This window comes from Hordeum vulgare, chromosome 4H (genome assembly GCF_904849725.1).
Source record: "Hordeum vulgare subsp. vulgare chromosome 4H, MorexV3_pseudomolecules_assembly, whole genome shotgun sequence".
In the NCBI taxonomy this organism is placed as follows: Eukaryota; Viridiplantae; Streptophyta; class Magnoliopsida; order Poales; family Poaceae; genus Hordeum; species Hordeum vulgare.
In genome coordinates this window covers 588,888,917-588,899,496 of record NC_058521.1, presented here as the reverse complement: position 1 = coordinate 588,899,496, position 10,580 = coordinate 588,888,917, and the positions used below count along the sequence as shown (strand labels likewise).

At 46.2% G+C, this 10,580-nt stretch overlaps 1 protein-coding gene and 1 pseudogene across 2 annotated transcripts; both read right to left on the bottom strand.

Annotated features, from left to right (window-relative positions):
- Positions 1 to 1,592: 1,592 nt before the first annotated feature.
- LOC123450847 lies at positions 1,593 to 2,889 on the bottom strand (annotated as a pseudogene).
- A 2,954-nt stretch (positions 2,890 to 5,843) lies between these two features.
- Positions 5,844 to 10,530, bottom strand: LOC123447332 (myb family transcription factor MOF1-like). Of its 2 annotated transcripts, none has more exons than XM_045123924.1 (6): positions 10,087 to 10,479; positions 9,909 to 9,985; positions 9,572 to 9,608; positions 8,704 to 8,878; positions 7,320 to 7,728; positions 5,844 to 6,261 (listed from the first exon to the last, which is right to left on the bottom strand). In XM_045123924.1, exons 1-6 carry the CDS (start codon positions 10,241 to 10,243, stop codon positions 5,968 to 5,970), a joined length of 1,149 nt encoding a protein of 382 aa, XP_044979859.1. In that variant the 5' UTR covers positions 10,244 to 10,479; the 3' UTR covers positions 5,844 to 5,967. The 2 variants fall into 2 exon arrangements, with proteins under 2 accessions (XP_044979859.1, XP_044979860.1); XM_045123925.1 differs by lacking the exon at positions 5,844 to 6,261 and adding an exon at positions 6,899 to 7,245 and having other exon boundaries at positions 10,087 to 10,530.
- Positions 10,531 to 10,580: the final 50 nt, after the last annotated feature.

Below are 10,580 nucleotides of genomic sequence, written 5' to 3'. Positions count from 1 at the left end.
TATCATAGGCTTTTTCAAAGTCCAGTTTCGGCACTATCCCACATTTTTTTCGACGCTGAGTGTGGTGCAAAACTTCATGCAAAGTCAGGATGCCATCCATTATATTTTTATGTTCAATGAAAGCATTTTGATGCCTACTAATTAGAACATCATAGTACAATGCCACCTTGTCATTCAAAACCTTCGTTGTCAACTTACAAGGACAACGCAACAAACAAATGGGTCTGTATTGTTGAATCTTTTTGGCTCCATTTAATTTAGGAAGCAAAGTGATAACCCCGTAGTTTAAACGAGCCACATCTAAAGAATTGTTATGGAAAGCATCAAACAATCTCATCAGATCATATTTAACAAATTTCCAACAATGCTTATAAAATTCGGCAGGAATATTATCTGGGCCTGGGGCTTTATTGCTTTCCATAGAAAACAAGGCCTTCTTCACCTCCTCCTCCGTGAACCTTCTAGTAATGAAAGCATAATCATCCACACTAATTTTTTTCCTCCATAGACCAAGTATTAGGGTCCAGGTGAAACATGTTCCCATTAGCAGGACCAAACAACCCCTTATAAAAGTCAGTTGCATGCTTCAACAGGTTTTCGGTCCCCTCAATCACCACATCCCCATTAACAAAAGAATGAATCGTATTCTTCCTTTTCCTACCATTAGCCACTCTATGAAAAAAATTTGTGTTTCGATCCCCTTTTAACAACCATCTCTCATTAGACTGCTGGAGCCAAAAAAGCTCATCATTATTAAGGATCTCATTATATTCAGCACACAAGAGTGTCCTCTTTTCATACACAACAGGATCTAAAGGGCCCATCTCCTCCAACCTCTCAATCTCCTCTAATTCTCTTCTAATCTCATCTTTTCTCTTCCTACTATGACCAAACTTGTTTGATCCCCAGCCTTTAAAGTATTTCTTAATGCGCTTTAATTTTATATTGAGAATATCAATAGGGTCTTCCGCCCTGAGATATTGTTCCCAGATGCTCTTAGCTTCTGGGAAAAAGTCTTCATGCTTAAGCCAGGAAAGTTCAAATCTAAACACCCTATTCACACGAGCACTCCTTTCATCCGATCCCGTCGATAATAACAAGGGATTATGATCAGACACCTCCCGGACCAGTTTACGAACCGAAACCAGAGGATATAATCCTTCCCAGCTAAAGCTCATTAATACCCTGTCCAATATTTCCAAAGTAGGATGACTCTGTTTATTAGTCCACGTATACTCCCCCCCCCCCCCCCCCCATATCAATCTCTCTTAGGCCTAATGAATGAATAACATCATTAAACTTTGCAACAAACTTGAGATTGCCAGGTCTCTTGTTCTTATCATGCATCCCTCTAATGATATTAAAATCACCCCCAATAATATAGGGAATATCAACGTTACGACAGGTAACAAGCATTTCCTCCGGGAATTCATCTTTACGATCATCCTGAGCCACTCCATAAACTACAATTAAAACCCATCCACATTTATGAGCTTAAGAATAAGAAAGACATACACACGCTGAGGTTGTGTATTTACAATGGGAGGTAGCAGTAGACACTGCCTATTTTTTGTGCAAATCAGCTTCCCAAACTACAGGGAAACCCCGTCGTGCTCAAACGTGGTCGCCCACGTCCTCGAAAACACGGTGTTGTGGAAACTGGAAAGAGCCGAAGAAATCGTCCAGCTCCACGCGCGCCCGTGCCCGGAGCTTGGACTTGTCGTCCGCCAACTCCGCAGCGATGGAAGACGGTACGTCGGCGTCGTCCACCTCGCGGCTGGCCGGGGCCGCCTCGCCTGACGCCGTCGTGCCGCGCGGTGACTTGGGTGGGTGGTGGGCGGTGCCGGCGAGCGTGTTGATCAGCACGGGCACGGCGTGGCAATGGTCGTCGATGTACGTGACGATGAGCGCCTCGGGCTCGGCCGGGCTGCGGTCCACCAGCTTCCGCGCCGTGCACGCTCTGAGGCTGCTGCACTTGTAGTACGCTCTGCACAAGCTAGCATTTTTCAGTCTCCCACGTCTGGTGGAGGGGCTTGGATTCATGGGAGAAGGAACGGTTGATTACCGAGGATGCGGGGAGCCCTTGATAGGTTTCTGGCCGTACTTGCGCCACGCCCACAGGTCATCCACGGTGCTGTTGTTGACGCCGCCGTCGGCCACCGGCACCAACCGCACCACATTCTTCTTGCTGCATCGACCCAACCAAACATGTAGCAATGATCATCGCTTCATACGATATACATGATCATCTTTAGGGCATCTCCAATAGTCATATAATCATCGTCGATAAAATTGTCACTTAGACGATTTTAATAACATGACACATAATAAAAAAAAGAATGAAATCGTACGAACTTGAAGCAACGGTTCATGCACAAGCTTCGAGATAAGTATGGTCATTTCTTTAATATTTAATGGACCCGTTTAGTTATTTTACATACGGTTAACATACACTCCATTGAAGAGTTTATATGATGTGTTGTTGGCTGTTGACGTGAACATTTATACCAACGATTGAACATACGTGGAGTACCTTCTTTTCGGCCGTCTGGGAGTGGGAGCACCAGCGCCCGGTTTCCGGCCAGCCTGCTTCCTTCCCGGCAGCGTCTGCCTGGACGTCGAGGCAGACAGGAGGGAGAAGAACATGCTGCGCTCATGGGAAGCCGACGACGGCGTGATGGAAAATGGCGGCTGAGGCACCTCCAGGACGTCGTACAACGACGAGGAGGCCGCCACTTTCATTCGTTGCCCGACGAACTCCACACGGGCGGCGACTCCTCGGCGAGCCCGTGCAGCTGGAGGCTCTGGCTCTGCTTCCGAGCCGGGGACTACGGTCGAGCCGCCGCAGCTCCTCACGACGGCCTCGAGGCCCCAATCGCCGGAGTCCATGATCAGTTTGGCCGAGGCAGAGGAGAGGAGAGGAGAGGAGAGTGTGGTTGACTTCGGCGCGGGCTTCTTGGAGCGTGTCATCGTGCATGTATATATAGTGCTCCACTGCTCGTAGACTTGGGAGCCGGATGAACGGCGGAGCTCGATCGATTATTGTTGTAGGCAAAGTGTGGTTGTCATAAAAAGTGTGCCTAACAAAATAAACATCATAAATGTGGCAAGATTTAGCAAAAAATTAAATGTATGACATGTGAACCATATAACTAAAAATGTGACAGGCATAGGTGTGACAATGAACCAAACACATGCCTAAGGTATTGTCGCATGACTAAGGTTAGACGTGACAACCTTAGACGAACCAAACAGCCCGAGAAAGTCAAACACCGCCGCCGAGTGATTGAGCTACTGATCATCAAAGCATGAAAAGCGTCAGCGACTACTAGAGTACAATTCTAATAGAACAAAACAAAAATATATAAAAAAATTTAAAGTCACTAGAAGTCATGCTGTTTCGCCTTAAAAAAAAGGCGAATGTGCAAGATCGCATCCACACTTGACCCATCGACCGACCTACCTAGTTTCATTTAGGTACGTCACGTGCTGCAACTGGATACGTGTGCACCTTTCACTGGACCAGAGTAGCAAGGTGCTACCTAGGGATCGATGCATCCAGGACTTCGCGATGTAATTGCATCGTGGGCCATTTCATGCCTTCAAGGGCTCCCACGTGAGTCATGCTGTTTTTTCTTAAGTAAAAAAAATTAAAGATGTCATTAACCCCATGCACGTTTGTGTTCCTCCTCTGCAGAACAATTTTGCGGTACTTAACCTCACAAATAGTACATATTTAACGAACCAACTTATGATTGAACGGTTAGACGGACTATAGTATTCCTAATCCATAAAAGTTTAAATCCTAGTGCTTGTATTTATTCTTCTATTTATTTTATGATTTCTGACGATGCACATTCAATGTGAGGAGACGTTTTCGTCGATGACGAGGTGCCTATGATAACTTCGTAAAGTTCAAGATGATATGACGGCTCAGTCTATTGAAGGTGCTCATAGGGGTAGAATGTGCGTGTGTGTATTCATAAGGGTGAATGTATGCGCATTTATATGGACACTTGCGTCTTTACTGTGTTAAAAAAATAGTACATATTTAAGTCTTTTTTTCAAAGGTGGGGGTGACATTTAGCTTGCAAGTTAATACAAGATTGTCATTTTTCTTGCTCAACTATATAGATGGCCAAAAATAAGTGCAATAAAATTCTACCATGTCCCAGGTAAAATGTTTGTCACATCCTTCACGACACTTCGTTATTCGATAAAAAAAATACTCTTTCTGCGTCGGCCCTTCAAAGCATCATAGAACCCTTGAAAAACTTGGTGGTGGCCCCACTTCACGACACTTTGGCTCGTGTTTCGTTGTGGCCTCACACCCTCTCCACTGGTTCTCTTTCTCTCTCTCTCCTGGACGCCTCGCTCTCTTAACCAAGCCGACAATGTGGCCTCTGTTACTAGCAGAGACGCCGACCGTATCTCGTGTCGTTCCCTCCCAATACAGCTTCAATCCACCTCTATTCTTCAGTCCCTTGGTGTTGCCTCATTGTTTGGCCTTCACTCACTGCCCTGGGACTAACCCTAGTCGTGTTGATTCCCGGTTCAATGGCCATGGTCTGATGATAGTGAGTTAGTGGCAACGACGACGCAATGGCCAAGCGGGCACCTGTGATTTATAAGATAGTGTTGGAGAGCCATGAAGTCTTCCACTTAGCACAGTTTGTTATCTTCATGCATGTGTGACAAAGAATATTATATCCATCTTATTTTAACAACATTAGGCTTTTAAGCCAGATTCTTTCATGAAACCTTGGATCAATGAAGTTTCTTTTTCTTGCATAAGAACATGGTATCTAGTTTCAAAATTATTGACACGAGGACCATTCGTAATTAGGACGCTTGTTTTATAATGTATTTAAATTTAAAGTTTACACCTTAGCAAATAAAAATGCCAAACGTCTATGTGATCATTATTAGAGCGGGGAGGGGGTTGTCCCTGCGACCGCGAAAGGCTGGGAGCCTAGGGGCTTCTTTTATATATACAAGACAGTACCTGGCCGGTTGTTACGAGAATGTTTTGGAATATATTTCAATGGGTTTTAGTTGTATGAAACATGAATATTTGACAATAATATAAGAACTAAAACTGAAAATACATATAACTTTTTGTATTTGATTATTATCTAGTTGTAAAAAGTATATATATCATAATGTAATATAAAAAAACTTGCATGCACTTTTGCATGTTGAAGTGGATTTTTTTTTCTTATGCATGGTTTTATGTTGGGGTGGGCCTATGTCATACATGTCGAGTGCTTAGATGACCTTTTAGCAGTAATGCTACACATACATAGGTTTACAGGAGTTTTACAGACAGGTGGATTTTAATTGGAGATTAAGGGGGTGAAGGCCCCACCCCCTTTGAAAATCAGGGGGGGGGGAGGTTAGTTAAAAAAAATCCTAGTTAGCATGTAAACCTTTGTAAGTCTTTGTATGTTTATCATTTTTGGCCTTTTAGATATAGAAGACATAAAAAAACATGTACACACACCCCTTCTAATCCTGATACATGAGAAGAAAACAACCCAAGCGCTCTAGTGCCAACAAGTGGTGGAAATGCATTGCATCACATCTGGCCAGCAGAAAAGCTCAGGAATAACTTTGCGAAGGCTTCGAAGAGCAGATATCGCTCTAGTCTACGTAGTGATTCCAAGCATTGAACATTGTACACTTTCTTCTCTTTCCGGGAATTTTATTTTATACCCCAGTTAGTTTGTTTTTTAGGGAAAACACTCCGATAAGTTTTTTCTAAGGGATAAATACTCGAGTTAGTGCGTTGGGCATAAAAGAGTTTGGATGCATTGGGCTTCACGACGAGGCCTGCACAAATCTAAAACTAGAGGCTAATACTATTTCACATGGACCAACTCGGCAAAACCTGTTACGACAGCCCATGAGGGCCCATGCATGCCAACCAGTCCACGTACATACGGGCATAGGGCACAGAGCCGGTCTCTACGAGTCGAGCGTGGACAGCGACAGGTCGAGGCTGATCCGGCTTCCGCACGACGACGACGACGAAGATGACAACGACGACGAGAGCAGGCTCCCGTCTGCGGCCGGGCACAGTGCCAGCGCTAGCGACAGCGAGAGGGAGCAGCCACCGTCGCGTTCGCCGGCCACGGTTGTCGACATCGGATTCGTGAACCCGCCGTCGACGAGGTTGCCCGGCGGCTCGAGTCTGCACGGATGGGCACCGTCGGTGAGGCTGGCTCCGTGTGCCGCGGGGCGGGTAGGAGGCGTGCCCACCTGCATGCATGACAATCAACCCCACTGTTAGATCTTTACTTTTGTACGAGCAGGAACGTAGTAGTAAGTAGTACTACTATGTATTAAGAGGATCCCTAACAGTCGCTCTATATAACCATCGTATTAAAAAAATACATTCTTTTGCATGTGCGTAGTCGCTCCAAACGTTTCAACAAAGGCTTAAAAAACGCGTGCGTCATAAATAGTTCAACGCACGGGACGACACGGCATCGCATGCCGTTTATTTAGAACGCCCGCTCCTACACGCTGGACAACGACGACTCGCACGCGTCTTCCATCCACCACTAGATCCAGGCTCTGGCGTCGCCGTCCGCGCCATCCCATTTGCTCCGACGATCCGAGGGCGCTTCCCCTGCCTATCCCCGCGCCACCGCTGCTTCCTCCATCTCCCTCTACCCGCCGCCGCCCCTCGCACGCCTTGTTCCTTCGATGAACAGCGTCCGGCCGCCACTGCTGCTCGGCACCCACTCGGCATGCGGGCCGGGTTTTTGCTGGAGCGGCTCGCGCATGCAAATTTTTACGACGGCCGTTGGAGCCAGCGCTCTTCCACGCGTTAAAATTCGCTATTTCGATATTACAAAATATTTTTAACGCGTACGACGGTTGCGTGGTTGTTGAAGATGCTCTAACCTGAAATTCCAAAGTACTCAAGGTCGATAATTCCGTCTGGCTCTTTAAGGACCAAACTTTGAACTTGATATCATGCAAACGCAAATGCAAAAGTAAACGTGGCACTGATCAATCACTCGGTGTCGCCCACTGCGCGTATGAATTACAACCGAGCTTTCAGCAATTCACTGCGTGCAGCAGTAGTAGCTGTCGGCAACAACGGACAAAAAATCACCAGTATGTGCACGCTTGGTCATCTATCGAATCGATCCAAGCACATGCACACAGAAATATAATCGATTTCGCAGAGGGACTGGACAAACCGTGCTCTACTGCTCCATACGCTTTGTCCCTCTGACCATATGTAGATAGAAACTGATATATACTTATACATAACATAAGCACAGTGTACTTAATTACGCACATACCTCAAAAGGGTGGCCGTCGCAGCGGCTGGCAGCACGGGGAGGATGTCCCGGAGCGACCAGGAACCCCAAGAACTTGAGCTCGGAGGCGGCGGGTTCGCCGTCGCCGCCGCCGTGCAACCTTGCAGGCATCCACGGCCCTCGCCGCTGCCGCTGCTTCTGCTGTATTCCCAGCGCCGTCAAACCGCGGGGCTCCACCAAGCGAGCCGCCGCCACGGGCGCCGCTTGCAGTACGGCCTGCTCCTGTACCATGTTCATATTCATACGCAGGTAGTAGTTGCCACCGGCTGCCGGTGCGTGGCTCGACGACGACTCGCATATTCCTCCTCCTCCTTGCACTCTCAGCAGGCTCGTGGGGCTCGCGCTCGCCTCCTCCCTCGTCCCCGTCCCCGGCTCAGATTCCCCTGCTCTCCTGTTGATCATTTAGAGTGAACTAAGTTTCTTACATACACTGATTATCAATGGTAAGCAAATATCTTGTTATGTAGGACATGAGTTATGGAACCCTGGACAAAGTGAATATATGTGTACTAGCTAGGTTTCCAGGGGAACACGTTGGCAGTCTTGCTCGACAAATATTCCACGTTGATACAGGCTGTGTGCATCACCGTCGATGCAGAGGGTTGAGGATACATCCATCTCTTTAGAAATAAACGAATTCCACAAAGGGATGGCTAGATCTCAGTCAATTGCATGGATGCTATATTCATGAGATCTTACGTGTAGATTCAAGCAAAACTTACTTAAAGCGATTCTTTTTTTATATATTTTGTCATTCGACTGAGACTTAGTTAATTTTCAATCGACAGAGATCTAGTCACGTCCACACGAGCACATGTCGTATTTTAGCAATTGTATAGGCCGAGGGTCTTTTTTTCCCTTTAGATTCCTACTATATCTATCTTGGAATATACGGTTGTGGCACCTCAAGATTGAAAAATAAAAAGGTGAATGCAAACTAGGGGTTCTGGTCTGAATTGTCGTCATGCATAATTTGTGCCTTGACTCGTACACCTAGCTAGGTACCCCCTCCGTTTCTTTTTAGTCCGCATATATAAGATTTGATCAAAGTCAAACTTCATAAACTTTGACTAGATTTATTAAACAAAATATCAACATTTATAATATAAAATCAATATTAGTAGATGCATCATGATATTAATTTTCATAAGATATAGGGTTTCGTATTATAGATGTTGATACCTTTTAATATATATTTGATCAAACTTTGTATCACCTAACTTTGATCAAATCTTATATGCAGACTATAAAGGAACGGATGGAGTACGGTACGTTCGGAGTGCCATGCAGGGAAAATAAGCAGACATATTGAGTGAATAACCGGGTGAAGAAGAAAAGGGAAAGTGGGTATGAAAAAGGTGGTGACCTTTTCAGTTGCGGGTGGAGCGGCAGCGGCGTCGACTCCTTTCTAGGCATTGGCGAGTCGTAGCCGGGGACATGCCACTCCTCATCTTCGTCGGTGCAGACTTCCATGCATCCTCCTGCTGAGCGTGTGTGCCCCTCCTGGCCCGACGACTGTTGCACTGCTGGCTGCATCCGGCCTGTGCTCCATCCACCACAACATTGGCCAAAAGGAATTAGCTGGGCTGCTCTCGTAGTATGATGCAGAGTAGCATGCATGCACCTATTATTATTATTATTTTTACAGTGACAAAGCATGCATGCACCTTTTATTATTATTATTTTTACAGTGACAAAGCATGCATGCATGCTGTGGTTGTGGCGGAGTAGTGTACATGCATGCTTGCATTCCTGCATGTCACCCATGCACATGTGCACATAGACGAATCTGCGTCATCATAGTTTTTTTTTTCTGAGACAAGCAATAGTGCATACTCCCTCCATTTGAAATTACTTGTCCCACAAATTGATAAAAATAAATGTATGTAGGACTAACATATAGATACATTCATTTATATAACAAGTATTTTCGGACGGAGTAAGTACTACACAAAGACTGCGTTTAAAGACTATCAAGTTCCACCAGTGTTTTGCTTTGTTGCAAGTTTTGCTGGGTAATTAGCAAGCTGGGCGTGCAGCAATGTTTTTTAGATGACCCAACAACCAATGGTCCACGAGGAGATTTCCTTTTTAGTTAACTATATGCTTGCTTTAGTAGCTTAGTTTGTGATATTTTTGGAAAATATAACGTTGGACAGCACGAATGCTATATAAAGAGTATATATGCATGCACCTGTGCATATGTGACCTTAGAATTATGCACATAAGTGTACCTTGCATTCCAAGATCATTCTTCATGTTCCTGTACATCTGCTTCAAACAAACAGACAACATTAATCATCAGTAACTCCGTCGAACAAAAGGAAAGGAACACTCCATTAATTCACATGCAGGTCAAGATCATGCATGCGCATCTACTCTCTATGTATCAAAATACTAAAATACTTGTCGTTAGGGGAACTTACACTAGTTCCCCAACAACAAAGATTATGGTACAGAGGGAGTAAGATCCATCGACGTGCAATAAGCGATCTAAACGATCTTATATTAGTTTACAATACTATTGTTTTACGGAGGAAGTACCATGCTAATAATAATAGATTGACAGACCTGCAGATGGCTTTTGACATGAGAAATGGTGAGCCCTCCCACCCCCATCAGCTGCAGCACCCGCTTCGGCGTCGCCCCTGCAACGCATGCATGCACACGCCACGCGCGCGCGTTAGTTAGACCGGCCGACGCCACCCCCATATACTCATGATCGGCCGCGCGATGACGGAGGACGTACTGTCGTGGCCTCCGAGGCTGTGAATGGCGTGGACGAAGCAGCGGTGCAGGGCGCTCGTCCACCGGAGGCGCGGCACCTTGGACCGGTTGTACTGCCTCACGCCGCCGGCGCCGGCGCAGTTCGCCTCCCTGCTGGCTGTTCTAGGCGCCATGGTCATCGATCTGGCTAGCTATAGCTTGGAGCTCAGATTATTTCAGCGGAAGCAGACACCAGCCGACACAGCAAAAGATCGTGTGTGCTTTGCGTATGCCAGCGGGAGCTGAGCCAGTGGTCGACCTCGACCATCCGGGCCAGCTTATATACCGCTCCAACTCAGCACCTCAGCTATCGCAGTTCAGTAGTAGTTGGTAGTAGCTAGGAAACTAAGGAGGGGAGAGAGGGGAGGTAGAGCTGAGCACGGAGGAGTGGCGTTTAATGGTGCTTGCGTAGGAGAGCAAGGAGGGGGCGGGGAGGGAGAACAGGAAGAGACAAAAGGTCGGGGACAAAGGAGGGGT